Source organism: Mustela nivalis (assembly GCF_964662115.1).
Source record: "Mustela nivalis genome assembly, chromosome: 5".
Lineage (NCBI taxonomy): Eukaryota > Metazoa > Chordata > Mammalia > Carnivora > Mustelidae > Mustela > Mustela nivalis.
Window position 1 is genome coordinate 69,069,276 of NC_139024.1, and position 18,771 is coordinate 69,088,046.

Sequence of the window (18,771 nt, forward strand, 5' to 3'; positions counted from 1 at the left end):
CCTCCATAATGAGGTAATACTGTAACTGGATTAAACAAAATACAAGCTTATATTTGCCAACTACAACTATGTAAGTTTATTTCTGTTTAACCTATGTGATTTTAGGATGAACCTTTCATTTTTCTTTGTTTACTTATTTTTATTTTATTATTTATTTATTTATTTATTATATTTTATTTTATTATAGGACTACGCCTTTTTTCCTTCATAATAACAAGTGAATTAAACATTATCAGGTTTGGAATATTTTGAACATTAGGATAAGTTATTTCTACCTTTAAGAGAATTCTGGTGTAGGAATGTTGTTATGAGAAAAAAATTAAAATCTCACTAGAGGGCAGCAATTACTCCAAAAAGAAATAGGTACATTCTTACATAATGTAGAGAGGGCTTTTAAAACACCCTCCTGCTGCAGTATCAGTAATTTAAACTGTCTTGATCAGTGTGATCTGTTCACCAGTAACTATATGTCACATGTGTGAAAAGAAATTTAGGTATTTTTCTAGCCTTTTCATTTTTCTAAATTAGTTTTCATATAAAGTGTGTAACTGATATCATCCATAACTTCATACTGAGTTCCAATTCTCATCTTTGCCATAAAAAGTATACAATACTTCAAAATACCTTTGGAAAGGTCAACATTTCTCATTGCACCTCCAAACCCACATATTGAATGCACTCTTTCCTGACTGTATTTATGTTCATCCAAAGAGACACAGTGTACATACTTCTACTGCAAGACTGTCCTTCACGGTGTGCTGGGAGTTAGAGCTTGTGAAAGTCAAATGGCCACTTCTGGTTCACCTTTCATAAACTGGGGAATTCAAGATACTCATTTTAAATGTAACTATATACTAAAGCAGGCCATGCTAAAGGTTAGGGCTTTTCATAGACTGTGAATTCTAGATGCCATTTTTTTCATTAAAGAAATATAGATGATCTTGGGGTGCCTGGGTGGCTCAGTGGGTTAAAGCCTCTGCCTCCGGCTTGGGTCATGATCCCAGGTCCCTGCTCAGCAGGGAGCCTGCTTCCTTTCCTCTCTCTCTGCCTACTTGTGATCTCTGCCTGTCAAATAACAAAAAAAGGAAAGAAAGAAATATAGATGATCTAAACTCAGTCCAGTTTGTTTTCTTCAGATCTCTAGGAGCATAAACCAATAAATAACTCCCAGTGAGGTATCACTGATCACAGAGTAAGAAAAACTCATAGTGTCTATTGTTAAGTATCACTAATTTTCAAGTTCTTTTAAATAGAGTATCTTTCCAAGAATGATTTATGGAAAGCCTTCTTTATAGTAAAATGAATAAAAATCATATGCATACGTGAAATAGCTCTCTGAAACCAGAGTTCAGACCTAAAGATGTATTTGAAATTAAGGCAGGACAGCCACCTTCTCAACTCAGGAGCTGGGTTTGGCCCTACAAATTTCTGTGCCTTTCTTCTACACTGTGAGCAAAGGACTAGAGGTGATATCTAAAGAAATTCATGATTTAAAAAAAAAATTTTTTTTAAGTAATCTCTGCACCCGCCCTGAGGCTTAAACTCACAACCCTGAGATCAAGAGTTGCATGCTCTACTGACAAGGCCGGCCAGGCACCTTGAAGAAATTCATGATTTTTAAAAAATGCTTCTGCATACTCCATACCCAACCCACTAATCAGTGTATCATTAAACAACTAAATAATGATACTAGATTTTGAAAAGTAGGAACACAGAACAAGGAACTGATAACATAGATGTCAGCATATTATACAGTGGAGGATGAAAGGTAAAATTAAAAGATTCGTATAAATAATGTTTTACCAGTAAACTCAACCAGTTTCTCTCTCACTATATAGCTACCAAAAGTGAAGTCACATCTTGATTCTGTTCCTCATTTAAAAGTTAACACTGTTAGGGGGCCCGGGTGGCTCGGTCCACTTAATGAGTGGCTGACTCTTGATTTAGCTCAGGTCATGATCTCAGGGTCCTGGGATCCAGCCCCGTGTTAGGCTTCCCACTCAGCAGGAAGTCTGCTGAAGGATTCTCCCTCTCCCTCTGACCCTGCCACGTGCGTACTCACGCTTTCTCTCTCAAATAAATACATGAATCTTTAAAAAAAATAAAAATAAAAATAAAAAAATAAAGGGATGCCTGGGTGGCTCAGTCATTAAGTGTCTGCCTTCGGCTCAGGTCATGATCCCAAGAGTCCCGGAATCAAGCCTGCATAGGGCTCTCAGCTCGGTGAGGAGCCTGCTTCTCTCTCTCCCACTCCCCCTGCTTGTGCTCCCTTCTCGCTATGTCTCTCTGTGTCAAATAATAAATAAAATCTTTCAACAATATAAATAAATAAATAATAAAAACACTGCCACAGACACTTCCCTGGCTTCCCAAACTAGTAGCAAATCTTCACTCCTTTGAAATTTCATTAATACTTTTTATCTTACGAAATATACTAGTTTTTAGATTTTTCTATTATAGTAATTTGAGTTCATATGGTATCTAGTCAACTTAATCATATAATCCATGAGCATAAGAGCCACTCCTGATTGATCTTCATTCTCCCCAAAGCACTCTGTTCAGTATCTTGCATGTGACTGATAACACTGGTTGAGGGGTAAAACATTATCTTGTCTGGATAGCAAACCTCATTTATTTCTTAGATTTTTCATTATAACTTTGTCAAGAAGAATTCCTAAACTGCAAATACCTGGTCACCATCTTCTAGTAGAGGGAATATTCCCAGTATCATAAAGTTGCAGAGGGATGCCACTTCAAACACAAAGCTAACTGACTACATATTTCTTTTTTTTTTTCACAGAACTAAAAGTCTTTGCAAAAAGCCCTCATAAATTTAAAAAATATATATTTTTTTAAATCTTTAAATAAAAAAAAAGTCCTGGTAAAACATGGGGCTGAATGACACAGAGTGTCACCATGCTCTCTGCACAGGGATTCTTCGATGTGTAATGCCATGACTTAGGGCAAGACGCTGCTGCCTTGTTCAGAATGGTCCCATGCGCTGCAGATGGCTTAGCGACTGTCACTCCTGCCCATCAAGGGCCCACAGCATTCCTCAATAATTGTGAAAACCAAAATACCTCCCCCCCAAATATCTCTAAAAGCCTCCTGGAGCAGGCAGTCCAGCCTCCAATGAGAAATGTAGGCAGCACGATACAGTGGAGGCACACCTGCCCCCTCACCTCACCCCCACTGCACACCACGAGTTCATCAGTGGAGGCCACTGAGGTACAGGAAGCCATCCACACCTGCACAGACTGATCTTTCCCACTTCTCTCGTGCCCCTATGCTCATCCTCTCCCTCCTGCCTCTACCCCACCCCTTCTCTTTGCATCTCCCGTGCCTTCACACGCACACCCCATGGAGTAATAAGAGAACTGACTAGTTCTGGCTACTAAACTGACCAGGATTTGCTTAATTCCTCAGGCTCTTGCTTCTTCATATGTATAAGAGAGATGGCATTTCTGTGCTGCCTCCCAATACCATTAAGAGAATCGAAGAAAACAGTATTTGTATAGGGGATGGAAGCTGAGGAGCAGAGGCTGATGTAGACATGCCATAAGCCATGGCCAAAACCCCCTTCTGAAACAGAGATAAACTAACACTTACTGATCAGTGGTGATTCAGTATTTTCTAGTTTAAAAAAGTCTCTTTGGGGTGCAATTATTCAGTTAGTTCAAACCTCCGTTCAGGAGTTTATCCCTTCACTCTCTCCTCCTTCTTCCCAAGGAATCCAGGATACCCTTCTAAGAGAACTCAGGAAGATCTCTGGACTGCTTGCTGTTTCAGTCCTCAGAGATTCCCATTTCAGAGGGACTGGTCCGGTCATATCCCTGGGTGCCCTGTTTCAGGGTCCATGACAGCATGCTTGTTCCTTCTGGCCATTGTACCAGGTACTGCTAAAGCACAAGATCCCTGCCAGAGTCTCTGATCAAGAAACATGGATGTTGGGGCGCCTGGGTGGCTCAGTGGGTTAAGCTGCTGCCTTCAGCTCAGGTCATGGTCTCAGGGTCCTGGGATCGAGTCCCTCATCGGGCTCTCTGCTCAGCGGGGAGCCTGCTTCCCTCTCTCTCTCTCTGCCTGCCTCTTCGACTACTTGTGATTTCTCTCTGTCAAATAAATGAATAAAATCTTAAAAAAAAAAAAAGAAAGAAAAGAAAAGAAACATGGATGCTCAGTAGTGTCCTCATCCCTTACCCAGCTCCTTCTGATTCACAAATTCTTTCTGAGCTGGACTTCCAAGTCCACCCACCAAGGCACAAGAAACTTCTGCATCCATCTTTATGTCTTGATAAACAATGGGGAGTTGTAGGAACGACCCCAGGTCCACCCATTAGAGGTCTTCCTCAACTCTAATCTACCACCTTTGTGACACCACATTCTTCCAGCATTAGTTGAACAGGAACTTCTCCAAAGAGCTTGAGTGTTCCCCGGCCATACCCTGAGAACCCGAAACCAATGTGAGTGTCTCTATCATTCCTAATTCTCTGCTTCAGCACTGGTGGGAGCCGGGGTTGGAAAGAACACTCAACCCCGACAGAGGAGCCAGGACGTTGTGCCTTGCTCCATGCCTCACTGACTCCACCCAGTGGAGTCCTTCCCACCCAGGAAATAAGACTCAGAGCAGCCACCTCAAAGTTGTCTGTGCTTTCACTGACCACAGTGAAGTTCTTTTGAATTTGTTGCTAGTTCGATATCTCCTACTTGCCACCCCTTATACCAGCTCACGAAGAGGAAAGACTGAGGTTCCCCAAGAAAGAAGGAATTCTGCCTCTAAACTGCCTTTGGACTTGAGACTACATCAACACTTCCCTGGATTTTGGACTTGTCAGCCTCCACAGTCACATGAGCAAATTCCTTAAAATAAATTCTGTATGTAAGTGTAGATACAGACATGTCAAGATGCAATACATCTAGATATCTATGTAGATATACATCCTATTGGTTCTGTGTCTCTGGAGAACACTAATTCACCGTTCTAATACACACAGGGCACTACTCTTCTCTCAGGCTTTCATCTTCTCACCGTTTTATCTTCCTTGGTTTCTTTTTCTTTAAGAGCATCAGAGTACTTATTTTGTCTTCTCATTTGCAAAGTGAAGAGTGAAAGTGAGTCAAGTAAAAAATCTTCTAGGCCTTTCTGCAATTGCAGGGGGCCCAAGACCTGCTCTTGGGTAGATCAGGTTGGAAGACATCAGAAGACCAATTTCTAGAGACACGAGGGTTTACTGTTTAAAAGACATAACTACAAGAATCATAATTTGACTTCAGATTTTGAGTTACTACTTCATTGTTTTCTCCCTTTTCCTCACCCTCTTCCTGATGCAAGTCTTGTTCTTCATTCCCTTGGGAAACTATATGTCAGGGTAGAAAACTGAAGTAATCTGCAATACATTCTGATCCTGGTTTTCCAAAGAGACAAAGCTCCAGCTTAATTCAGAGATCTATACAGATGATAACAAGGTACAGACAGAGTATCCCAGAGAATTGGGGGGAAGACCAAGGTTTCTCCACTTCAGGCTGGAAAGCAGCTGCCAATGACTTATGCCCAAACTTTATGGCACACCTCTAGAATTAGGATTGGGTATTATACAGGCACTCTAAGATTGAGTAAGGTAAAATTGTAATTGTCTACTGACCTAAGGAATGGCTGTTCTAATAACTAATAACACCGGCTGCCTGCTGTGTGCCAGGCTCTATACAAGGGGCTATTACATGTACTGGTACTATTATTTTCCCCATTTACTTAAAAAGTGGACAACTGGCCCCAAATCAGGTCTCTATTCAGAGATAGTTATGCCATGGTTCCATAATCTTTACCAAGAATCCTAACCTAAATGGCCAGTCTCTAGATGCTTACATGATTAACATGGGCAAAGCAACTGCTTAACTAAGGGCTACTATTAGATAACAATAACAGAGTTTAAAAGTCTAGATTAGGGGGTGCCTGAGTGGCTCAGTGGGTTAAGCCGCTGCCTTCGGCTCGGGTCATGATCTCAGGGTCCTGGGATCGAGTCCCGCATCAGGCTCTCTGCTCAGCAAGGAGCCTGCTTCCCTCTCTCTCTCTCTCTGCCTGCCTATCTGCCTACTTGTGATCTCTCTCTGTCAAATAAATAAATAAAAACTTAAAAAAAAAAGTCTAGATTAGGAGGAATACTTGAATTGTTAATTCTGTACATTGACTATTTTTTTTGTACATTGACTATCAATTGGAATAAATTATAACAAAGAATGATTCCTTAGAATCTCAATGCCTCTGGTTCTGCTATGCCTATTCATACTGAAGTAATAATCTGAAAGATGACATTCAAGGAAGACATATTACTCACATGTTTACTTCATCTTCATTCAATAATTGCATCACGAGCAGGGTAATATGAAAGGAGCCGTCACTGGTCATTGCTTTGGCTAGTTGCTTATCCTGTTGTATTATCGCGTTTTGCAGAATCTTAATTCCTCTTATAATCTAATCACACATACGCACATATACACATAAAAAAGAGATTAGACAAGCATAATTTCCTTATGGCAATTTGAAAATCAAGAAGAAAAATAAGCAACAATCAAAATTAGAACTATGTCAAGATTCTTCAACCAAGCAATGCTTAATTACCTACTTGTTCTCAAATATCCTGGATAAAATGACTTGGGAAGCTTAATATGATGTATGAGTTTTTAAAACTTATACAATCCTTCTCCATCTTAAAAACATCAAGCCTGGGGTGCCTGGGTGGCACAGTCAGTTAAGCATCAAACTCTTGATTTCAGCTCAGGTCATGCTCTCAGGGTCCCAAGATTAAGCCCCATACTGGGTTCTGTGCTCAACATGTAGTCTGCTTAAGATTCTCTCTCTCTCTTCTTCTGTGCTCTCCCTCTCTCCCTCTCTAAAATAAATAAATATATCTTTAAAAAAAAAAAATCAAGCCCAAGACCCTTATTTTACAAATTGGGTCACTGGTTGGATCCACTGGTTGACAACCTCTCAGTGACCAGGCATCTTTTCAGAAACTTGTCCTTGGACTATGCAGCATGACTCACGATAATTATGATCTTTCTGTAAATAAAAAAAAGTTTCATTCTTGCCACAGAAAGGTCAAACCGGCAGACAACATTCCATTCCTGTTGGAAATATTACTTATTTGTCCCCAAATGAATGTGTCTGAGAACCCATTCTTCATGGCCTTTAAAATTTTTTAGGACAGCAATAATCTCAACAGGAGTGACTATTGTCATTCTTCCAGATGTGTGAGGAGGGGCGTAACCACGGAGGGAGAGTTGCAAAGAAATCCAAACGCATAGGTCAGAAAAACGATTACAGTGTGCGTGGAGGTGAGAGCCTCGTCTCTCATCAGACTGTCCCCTCTCAGTCTCTGCTCTGAAACAAGCAGGGGAATGATGTTCTTCCCTCCTCCACTTCCAGCTAGGTACAATCCCAGTAAACTTCTCCATGTGAGTGTACTGAAGTTGGTTTGAATGTGAAACAGCAAACTGAGCAACACTCAGAGAACAGAGAACACATAGAAGCTCTGAAGCAGAATTCGTCAGAGAAAAAAGGGGAAGGAGACGGGGCTGGCAAATGAAGCAGAGTCCATTAAAAAACAGCAGAGATAGGAAACAACGGAATCATGAGCACAGCAGACTGTTCTGATACTAGAGTAGCTGTTTTATCCTGAACAATGTCCCCATTATCTGCAGAATGTGACTGGACAAATCATGAGATGCCGTCCCAGGATCTGACTTCCCATATATATTTACAATAAATCCGCGTCACTGAAAATAATCTCAGCATTTCTTCCCTCCTTGCCATCTGGAAGACACTGACACAGGAAATGGTTTTTTTCTGGGAGGAAGTTATGCAGTAACACCTAACATACTAGTTCCCAAGGCAAGAGGTCACTTCCATGAAACCTAGCAAAAGAATACTGATAGCTTCATAAAGCGCTCCTGACCTAATAGTGTGCAAAGATCATACAGAGTCACGTTGCTATATTCTCTATCAATAAAACTAAATTATAAACACCTCAAGGTCAGTGTTCATTATTCTGAAACCACCCTCTCACCATGGTAACTAGTAACAATAATAAAAACAATATTTAAAAGTATACCTGAAACTAATAGAACACTGTATATTAATTATGCTGGAATTAAAGTAAAATAAAATAGAGAACTGACATGAGAACACATCAGTAAATGTCAATTCACATTATTCTAAAACGTGTTTTTCACCTAAAATTTATTAGACAGTTTCCAAATCATTAAATATACAGAATATCTTCATTTTTTTTTAATAATCTAGGGTGCCAATTTAATTATCTACTCCATTACTTATAAAGTTTTTTTCTCAAAAAAATAGCTTTTAATTAAGAAAACAAAACAAGGGACGCCTGGGTGGCTCAGTTGGTTGGACGACTGCCTTCTGCTCAGGTCATGATCCTGGAGTCCCGGGATCAAGTCCCACATCGGGCTCCCAGCTCCACAGGGAGTCTGCTTCTCTCTCTGACCTTCTCCTCACTCATGATCTCTCTCACTGTCTCTCTCTCAAATAAATAAATAAATAATCTTAAAAACAAAACAAAACAAAACAAAACAAAAAAATAGTACTTGAAGAACTGTAGCAGTAACTAACCTTTTTGGTGTGATCACTAGGTTCTAGATACTAAAGTAAGCATTTTACATATACTGGTTCACTGAAGCCTCTGAATGTTGCTATGTTGTAGATATGGGGATTAACTCTATTAAAATAAATTGAAAAACAGATGACTAAAAAAAAATCTCTTCAAAGTCATATACCCAATATAGCAAAAGAAAATTTAAGGATAAATTACAACACGTGAGAAAAATACAAGGAATTAGTTTATTTTCAAGAGGGGACAAACAAACATATGTATATATATATGTATGTGTGTGTGTGTGTGTGTGTGTATACTAAATGGAATCTTACTAAGGCATAACAAGGGGAGAGATCTTGTCATTTGCAAAAAAATACATTGATAGACCTACAGGAGTGTGCTAAGTGAAAGGAGTCAGACTGAGAAAGACAAATACTGTAGGATTTCACTTATATGTGGAATCTAAAAAACAGAACATATAAACAAAAATCCAGAAAGAGACCCACAGATACAGAAAACAAACGTGTGGTTACAGAGGGGTGGGTGGTGGTGGGATGCTCAAAATGGGTGAAGGGGAGAGGTGAAATACAGGCTCCTGGTTATGGAATGAGTAAGTCATGGAGATGGAAGGTGCGGCGTAGTGAATATGGTCAGTGGTATCACCACAGCATTATGTGGTGGCAGACGGCAGCTACACTTGTGGTGAGCATAGCACTAATGTACACAGACTGGTGAAATCACTATGTTGTACAACTGAAACGAACGTAACACTGTGTGTCAACTATACTTCAGTCAAAAAAAAAAAAAAAAGTCATACCTCTAAACAATATAATTACATCCCCAAATCTTAGCTGGTACAAATGGTAATTCTGGTTTAACTGAAAATGATAAGTAGCACAGGATGAGAACTCTGTTTTATAAACAGACTGATGCAAATTAAGGGTGCTGGACTTGTCTCAGAAATTCTGGATTTTAACCCCAAGTCCACCACAGGTGTGTATCCACCCAAGTCACCTCCTCTCCTGGACTCTTGGTTTTTTCAGTTGTAAAACAGGAGTAACAGAATCTGCATTGCCAAACTTAAGAGTGTTGTGTTATAGATCAAAGTAGATAAGCTACATAAAAATACTTTGTAAGCTCTACATCATTTGCCTAATAAAAGGTATGGAATACTGCCAATATTAAAATTAGCGGTTCTTTACCCTATGCATCTTGGCCTCCCTGATACCATTAGGCAATGTTTGGAGATATTTATGTCATAACTGGGGACTTGCTATATGATTTTTGTTTGTTTGGTTGGTTGGTTGGTTGGTTGGTTCTTCTAAAGGCTTATTTATTTATTTGAGAGAGAGAGCATGCATGTGTGCCAGTAGGAAGAGGGGCAAAGGAAGAGGGGCAAAGGAAGAGGGAGGGAGAGAAGCCGCCTCCCCACTGAGCAAGGGATTCCATCACAGGGCTCGATCCCAGGACCCCGAGATTATGACCTGAGCTGAAAATAAAAGTCAGGCAGATGCTCAACTGACTGAGCCCCCCAGGCACTCTGGGATTTGCTACTTGTACCTAGTGAGTAGAGTATCCACATTTTCATAAAAACACTCCATTCTGGGCTCAAATACTAATTATATGTAAATTCAAGATTATGATCAAAAAATTGCATTCATTCACGTATTCAGCATTTTAGTGCAATGTCCAGCATGCTAAAATAGTCTCAGACCATTCACATTTTTTAATTATCTAATAGCTTGTAAACTTAAAATTAAAAATAATAAAATACTTTGAACATTAATTCTCTAATGTCACACAGTACTTATGATGCAGGATTAACTTCAACCTATCAAAATTCTAAATGTAACCTAATCAAGTGATATATTTCCTTTTTTAAAAGTTTTATTTATTTAAGTAATCTCTACACTGAGCATGGGACTTGAACTCACAACTCTGAGATCAAGAGTCAGATGCTCCTCCGACTAAGCCAGCCAGGTGCCCTGAGTCAATGACATATTTCCAGCTATGCTTTGATCCTCCCAATGATGCTCCAGATTAATTTATATATTCCTTGAAATCATGTTAAGAGGTTTTTAAACGCTTTTTCCTAATAATATTCTTAAAACATAAAAGAAAAAGGAAAAAAACCTTCAGCATCTTCTTCCATAAGTACCAATGTCATTAAAAGCCAAAGGAAACTAATTTTTACAGCCACTGTTTAAAATTCTATAAAGCCATCAAAGCTTCTCACCCTAATCCCCAGCCATTGACAGTACTGCACAGACACATTCTAAAAAATAGCTAATACTACAGAATCATATTTAAATATGATACTCAAAGAAATTTTTTAAAAATATGAGCATTATTAAAATCTTAAATATTTCATTGAGTATTATGTTTAGAGAACAAGAACAACCAACCACCTGTTAAATCTCACCACTAAGCCATATTCCATATGGCTAAAAACAATTCAGTAAGAAAATTCATTTTTCTATCTTTTCAAGCTTTCTAATTGACTCAAGGCATATATAAGTGCAGAGAAAAAGCCTTAAAGTTACAGTGTTTCTGCACAAGGAAGAGAAGTTGCATTCCGGCATAGAGCAGGAGAACATCTGTGACCCCATCTTTTCACATTATTTTCAGAATTTTTCAAAGCTGTTAACTTATGTTGTTCCTAAATTTGCTGCCTCATTAAGATTTACTAGAATTATCACTTCAGTTTGCTATGTAACTTTACTTCAATGCTGAATACTTTCATTTTTCTTGCTTGTCTATAACCACGGAAAGAACTTGAAAAACTGATGAAAGAACAAAACTGAAGTAAAAAATCATTCTCCAATAGGAGAAGTTTCTAAATCTACCAAGTGCTTAACATACACACCAGGATATCAGACTTTTACAATTACATATCCCAGAAAAGAAGTGAATACTCTGATTATGTTTAGAAGACCAGCAACTTTCTCATGACAAAATGATGAAATATGGAATTAAATGCAACAAATGCCTTTTAAAACCCCCAAAGAAAATCATATTTTTCCATTATTATAAAAAATCATCTTATAAAAAATTAATACATTCCTGAATTCAGTTTCTAGTTCTCTTGCATTTTCTCAGTGCTGATTTACCTTGTAATATTACCACTCAAAAGAAAGCACATAAAGCCAACAAATGAGTAAATCCAACTAGGATTAACAAACAATTCTAGCCACTTAAGAAACATGTAGGATTTATTATAAACCCATTAAGTTTTTCCTGCTTTATTTTTATTTTTGAATGAATGCATAGTTGCAGGTAATGGAGCAACACATACTTTCATATACTGGAAATTAGGATATTTTTATGCAGCCCTTCTAATGCACTTTCTAATTCTATTTATTAAAAGTATGAAATCATGAATTTCCATTAATGAAGAATTTCAAACATTTCAAAACCTAAAAGTACGTTTAAAAAATCAAAGACCCATATAAGTCTGAATACTTTTTTCTTTAAAACTAGATGCCAACAAGTAGAGGCCAAAAGTAGAGCAACTCATTGTGAATGTGCGAGCTTCTACAAACTTATTTGCAGGTCACTTAATTGGAACTTGGAATACAGTCTCCCATTGAAACAATGTTATAAATGCTGCTTCTTTTCCCAGGCCTTCCCACAAAAGCTCATAAGTAGTTTTAAAAAAAAATTAACACTTGCTACTTTAAAACAAACAAACAGAAAAGATGTTCATATAAAAGATGGAAAAAGTGTCTCTTAAGGTCCTATCCTACCTCTCCTCCCTGTATTTGTATGTAGGCGTTCTATTATCTACAAATAAGTCTCTTTAGAGGGAAACATTAAATTATTTGGTTTCCAGGTCACTTGAAACCTGCATTCCCCATAACTTAAGTCACCCCACCCTTAAAGGATGACTATTAAACCTGCATTATGAAACCACCACTTGTAACACTGTATTTCTTATTTTAATTATTGTAAATGTTTTGGTATAACTTGGTATGCCACAAACACATCTGCAGCCCTGAGATGACAGTATTTTGTGTGTGTATATTTCTACCCCTGCCAAGCTCTGCTCTAGGTACTGGGAATGAACCAAAGAACTCTGTGTGGAAGGCGAGCTCGCTCAGATTGCAAGGATGATAGATCACAAAAGGAAAGCTATGGGAGCCTGGAGGTGGCAGGGTGTGGGTGACGGAGGCGCAGCAGTCACCAGTGAAGCGGTTTGAACTAAGATTTTGGCCTCAACAAAACCAAGAGGAGACAAAAGAAAACTCCCAGACAGAAAAGGCTTTCTCGGGGGGGGGGGGGGGGGGGGGGGGGCAGAGGAAACCTGGCAAGTTCAAGACCAGAGGGGTTCAAGCCGAAGGAACAAGTGCCAAAGTGGAGAAAGCCGAACCGTGCAGATCCTCACAGAACACAGTAAAGCCTCTGTCTCTACCCTAAAACCACCAGGGAAATAGTGAAGTATATAAGCTGGTGGGTCACATGTCCAGATTTGGATTTAGAAAGTAATTATCACCTCCATATTACACCTAAAGAAATGTAAGCTACAGAAATGAAGTCGCCTGACCTACATCCACAGCGAGCTTAGAGCCCAGACGGTATTCAAACAAGACTGTAGGACTGCAAAGCGGCACTCCCCACTTTCTACACAACCTCCCAGAAAGTGAAAAGCAGAAACAAAGGCTACGGCAGCTTACAGGGTGAAAACCAAGAGGGGCAGACCATCCTCCCTCTTCCGCTCGCTCCAGGCACTTCCGTGGCCCAAATCCTGAACTCAACAGAAGGAAAGAATTGCTCGATCCCCTTTCATCTTCATCCCCTCCCCCATCCTGCCCCTCCCCACCATATCACCCCACTGATCTTCACTGGAAGAGGCAGGAAGCCAAAGAGGCCAGAAGGGGTAGGGCCGACATGAAGAGGACACAGAGCTGCTGCTGAGACCACCACGGGAGCCACGGACGGAGGAGTAGAGACAGACTCCATGAAGGGCCTCATTAAAGCAACTTGCAGAAGTGCTTCCCAAACTTCTACCCTGCACAACAAAGCAAGATAAGAAAACTGGGGTCTCTTCCAGTCACAAATCCTGTATCCGCATGGGGATTTGCCTGTTTCACATTCTGGGTCCTAAAGAGCTGGCTCTGACTTCACAGTTAAGTACCGTCACCTCTGACTTCCAACTCTCTTCTAACTCCTATATGAGCAGATGATCTTAAATTTCAAAGAAAACTTGTCCAAATAACTCAGAGGTATTTTTATACAATATATAATATGTAACAAAATAATTACTCATGGGGCGCCTGGGTGGCTCAGTGGGTTAAAGCCTCTGCCTTCAGCTCAGGTCCTAATCCCAGGGTCCTGGGATCAAGCCCCATGTCGGGCTCTCTGCTCACCAGAGAGCCTGCTTCCCTTCCTCTCTCTCTGCCTGCCTCTCTGCCTGTTTGTGATCTCTGTCAAATAAATAAATAAATAAATAATCTTTAAAAAAATAATAATAATAATAATAATTACTCATGACATTAACTCTCTGCCACCTAAATACTTGTAAGGACAAATGTACAGCTAACCCCCCAGTTTCTATTGGTATGTACCAGTAAAATCAGAATCGAATTCATTACTGCATTAAATTCTAAAACCTTATATTGCTTTTTATGTATCTTCCTCTCCCCAGTTACACTGTGATTTCACAGACTAGAAATTTCCTGGAATATATCAATAACATTTATTTTTTTTCTTTTGATATTTATTTATTTGATTTCAATTGCATTTCTTTTGGTTTTTAAAAATTCACTAGCATTTCCTAGAAACACTCTAGTTAAATAAGGGGGGGAAACAAATGCAAAGTGTGACCGGTGTGAAAAAGAAAACCACAGAAGGCCCTAAGGATAGGGGCCTCATGTCAGCCAACCAAGACTTCACACCTAACTGCCCCCCAGGAGCGGAACAAGTCCACACGGAATTTCCCGGTCAGCAGCAGGACATTCACTGACAGAAACCTTCCGTTCTCCTCACAAGGGTGACCTCACCTAAAACAAGGATTCTCTGCCAATAGTTTCCTTCTTTCCTCTCTCGCTCTCTATCGCTCTCTCTCTACCTTTAAAACCCCTCTTTTTTCTGCAGCCTGTTGGAGCACTTTTCTCTCTGCCATATGAGATGCTGCCCAATTCGTGACTTGCTCAATAAAGCCAACGGGGTCTTCAAATTTACTTGGAATTTTTGTTGTTTGATATTAGTAAAAGAGATCACAGTCCACAATCAGAAATTCCGCTCTGCCTCTCAGACTGCACCAATATGTGAAAACAGTCCCTCTTCGAGGGAGCTGTTCTTCCCTGCCTCACCTCTCTACCAGTTCTAACAGATAGAGCAGCTCTCAGCCATTTACAAGGGTTTCTTAGTTTGGGCCAATTGGTCCTGCTTTCTATTATTCATACCACATTGATTTTTCAGAAGTTTAATAGATTTCTACCCTAGTTTACCATGCCACATTAAATTGGCATAGCAATGAGTAATTTTTAAAGAAACTGTGTTGCAATTATCATCACCTTACACGAGACTAAGCAGCAAGAGATCCCACTTTACTTTCCCAGCAGAGATTCCAGAATCCTCTTTTTCTACCTGGTCACTACCCTCTGCTTCTGAAAGGTTCCTCCACTGTGGTAGGCAAATGCTTAGAGAGAACCAACCTTGACATGCCATCTGGCAACACTTTTCAAAAGTCTTTTGCAAAATTATTAACTATGGTTGTTTAAATACTATTTCTCAAAATTACTGTTTAAATATATTATATTGCATAAGTAAGATTATTTCTTATTGCCCAGCTAAAATACTGTCAAAGAGACTGAAGGGCTAAGAGCAAATGGGTTTACAAGCATTTAGTGTATCTTAAATCTAATTTAAAATAAAACTTTATAGTAAAAGTTGTTTGTTTGTTTTTTTTAAAATAGCACCTCTAAAAAACAAACCAAGTGAATAAACAAACAAAAATGCAGAAACAAATCCATACATACAAAGAACTGACTGGGCTACCTGAGGGATAAGGGGTAAGTGGATGAGCAGAAGGGGGGAAGGGGAGACAGAGGTAGTTATGGAATGAGTAAGTCACAGGGATGAAAGGCATAGGGAATATAGTCAATGGTATTTTAATAGTGTTGCATGGTGACAGATGGAAGCTACACCGTCAGTGTGACCACGAGCATAGCACAATATAGATCGTCAAATCACTATGTTATACAACTAAAATCAATGTAACATTTCAAGTCAACTATACTTCAATTTAAAGAAAAGCACCTCTTTGTTGGTGATCGGAATGGATAGGAAATAGTTGGGCTGATAATCTTTTTGCTTTTTTTTCCTCTTCTTTATTTGATCCTTACTGATCCGTTCATTTTCTTTACTTCTCTCCAAATTTATGCGAGGTACATCAGTGACTAGAGGGAAAAAGTCAAACAACAATATGTCTAATGTATTTAAACAAAGATATTTTAGTCAAAAAAAGAAAGGAAACAAGCACTACATAAGTAGCAATCATTCATTATAGTCATTTTTAAATCTAAAGAAGTAGCTAGCAAACTCTTCTGTAAAGGACCTCAGAGTAAATATTTTATGCTTTGCAGATCATATTGTCTTAGTCAAAACTAACCAAGTCGGCTATAGACAAACACAGAGGATAGGTATAGCTGTGTTCCAACAAAGCTTTCTTTTTGTTTGTTTGTTTTAATTTGACTTATTTATTTGAGAGAGAGTGAAAACTAGAGAGGGAGAAGGAGGCTCCCCACTGAGCAGGGAGCCCCATGTGGGACTTGATCCCAGGACCCTGGGATCATGACCTGAGCCGAAGGCAGATGCCCAACCGAATGAGCCACTCTACTCTCCCTTTGTAAAACTTTCTTTACAAAGCAGGTAGTTAGCCAGATTTAGCCCACAATCTAAAGCACAACTAACAACTATCTTCTTCCCCATGCCACAATTTTCATGATACTAGGAAAGATAATTTTTGCATCCATCTTGTATATATGTATTTGTCACCTCCACAACATAACCACTTAGAGCAATGCACTCGAAGTTTGGTTTGTGGTCAATGTGATGCCACAAACTTGCAAAAATTAAGACAGCTTTAGAAACTTCCACAGCAAGTAGGCAAAGTAATTTTGTCTATAAAATGTTGGTTTCTATTTTGTATTCTTTTTTTCATTTTTCTAATAGTTCATTTTTTTTTTACTGTAGTTTACAAAAGTATCAGCTGGCAACAAATAGAAAACTTGAAAAAAAAAAAAAAACAAAAAAACTAGTCCTTAACCACAGATAGTCGAGAAGCAGGCTACTCACTAAAGTAGCTTCAAAAGACCCATTTACAATGCCCAACAATTCTAATTATGAAGCTAAGCCCCCAGAAATAATTACCAAATCAGTATGAAATGCCACTGTCTCCTTTTTCACAGACTCTATTGGGAACTCCCCCTATGTATGCAAAACTACCACTGATTGAATTTTCAAGGCTGTATCTTCTTGACACAAAATGGAGTGCCTAATAGAGACTCTGCAAAAATTCAAGTATAATTGCATATTCTGAGGTATGATTTTAGAAAGAGGTAGGAGGAAGAAACCACCTTATGTACATTCAATCACATGAGGCTGGTTCTATCTTTGGGATCAATTCTAAGAGACTTGGGTGATCATGAGACACAATGCCTTGGAAAGGACTATGGGAAGTCTGAGTTCAGCCAATAGCACACTGCTTGTGTGTCTACACAGTCCTAATCTAGCTGAACTCATTATACATGAGAAAAAAGAAGAGCAAAAAAACTCTAAAAACTGCTCAATGTCAGAGAGTCAAATCTGGCATTTAGACCCTTTAACTTTCCCCTTCTAGTTTATTTTCTACTGGATCAAACTGCTTCTCTGTTGAAGGTCTGCAAAACCACAGGGCAGAAGTAATTTTCCTTACTCTATTATTCTTTAATTTTTTTAAAAAAATTTTTAAGTAATCTCTATACCCAATATGGAGCTAAACTTAAAACCCTGAGATCAAGAGTCACCTGCCACAGCAACTCGACCAGTCAGGTCCCTTACTGTTCTTTAAAATATTAACAGCGGGGCACCTGGCTGGCTCAGTCAGAGGAGCACATGATTCGTGATCTTGGGGTCATGAATTCAAGCCCCACATTAGGTGTAGCAATTATTTAAAACTAAATAAACTTTTGGGGCACCCGGGTGGCTCAGTGGGTTAAAGCCTCTGCCTTCAGCTCAGGTCAGGGTCCTGGGATCAAGTCTCACATCAGGCTCTCTGCTCAGCAGGGAGCTTGCTTCCCCCTCTCTCTGTCTCTGCCTACCTCTCTGCCTACTTGTGATCTCTGTCAAATAAATAAATAAATTATTTAAAATAAATAAATAAAAATAAAAATAAACTTTAAAAGATTTTTAAAAAATAAAAAATAAAGAGTAAATGTTTTTTAAATAAATGTCACAAATGTTTTAGTACTAACTTCTAAGAAAATTAGTAGAGTATGTTTAAAATTTAAAAACTAAAGGTCTATAGAAATAGACAGGAGGAACATACTCTAGGAGGAACATACACTTGTGACATCTACAAGGCAGGAGTAAATTAAGAGCAAGGTAACCTGGGTAAAGAGTCTGACTATATCACTATGAGTTAGGGCAAAATTATCTGGTATATTTGCACATCCACTTCACTGCTATATTTCCAAACAATAGATCTGATGATTAATATGGTTAAAATGGTATATCCTCACAAACAGAACATGTATTTGAAATAAAAATTATCGACTTCCTGTTTATATGCAAGCTTGTCACAACCTTGTAAATTCTATTGCTAAGAAAAAGTTTGCTGTGGGGCGCCTGGGTGGCTCAGTGGGTTAAGCCGCTGCCTTCAGCTCAGGTCATGATCTCAGGGTCCTGGGATCGAGTCCCGCATCGGGCTCTCTGCTCAGCAGGGAGCGTGCTTCCCTCCCTCTCTCTCTCTGCCTGCCTCTCTGTCTACTTGTGATCTCTCTCTGTCAAATAAATAAATAAAATCTTTAAAAAAAAAAAAGTTTGCTGCATTCTCATCTGTATCATGAGCATCATTTGAATTGCCTCATATGATGCCATTGGGTTTTATTTTCCATGCAATTCTTTAAATATGGAAAATGAAATCAATATGTTGTCAAGCTGCTTGTAATTTTAGACATCT

The 18,771-nt window shown here is 39.0% G+C and overlaps 1 protein-coding gene across 5 annotated transcripts in view; it reads right to left on the bottom strand.

The window, feature by feature from the left end:
- AKAP7 (A-kinase anchoring protein 7) overlaps nucleotides 1-18,771 on the bottom strand; it is a 147,776-nt gene that overhangs the window by 109,044 nt on the left and 19,961 nt on the right. For all 5 annotated transcript variants that reach the window (XM_082730938.1, XM_082730936.1, XM_082730935.1 and 2 more), the window contains exons 3-4: nucleotides 15,870-16,009; nucleotides 6,330-6,466 (exon numbers count right to left, since the gene is read on the bottom strand). In XM_082730938.1, the coding sequence (XP_082587064.1) occupies nucleotides 6,330-6,466; nucleotides 15,870-16,009 (277 nt within the window). The remainder of the gene's footprint in view (nucleotides 1-6,329; nucleotides 6,467-15,869; nucleotides 16,010-18,771) is intronic.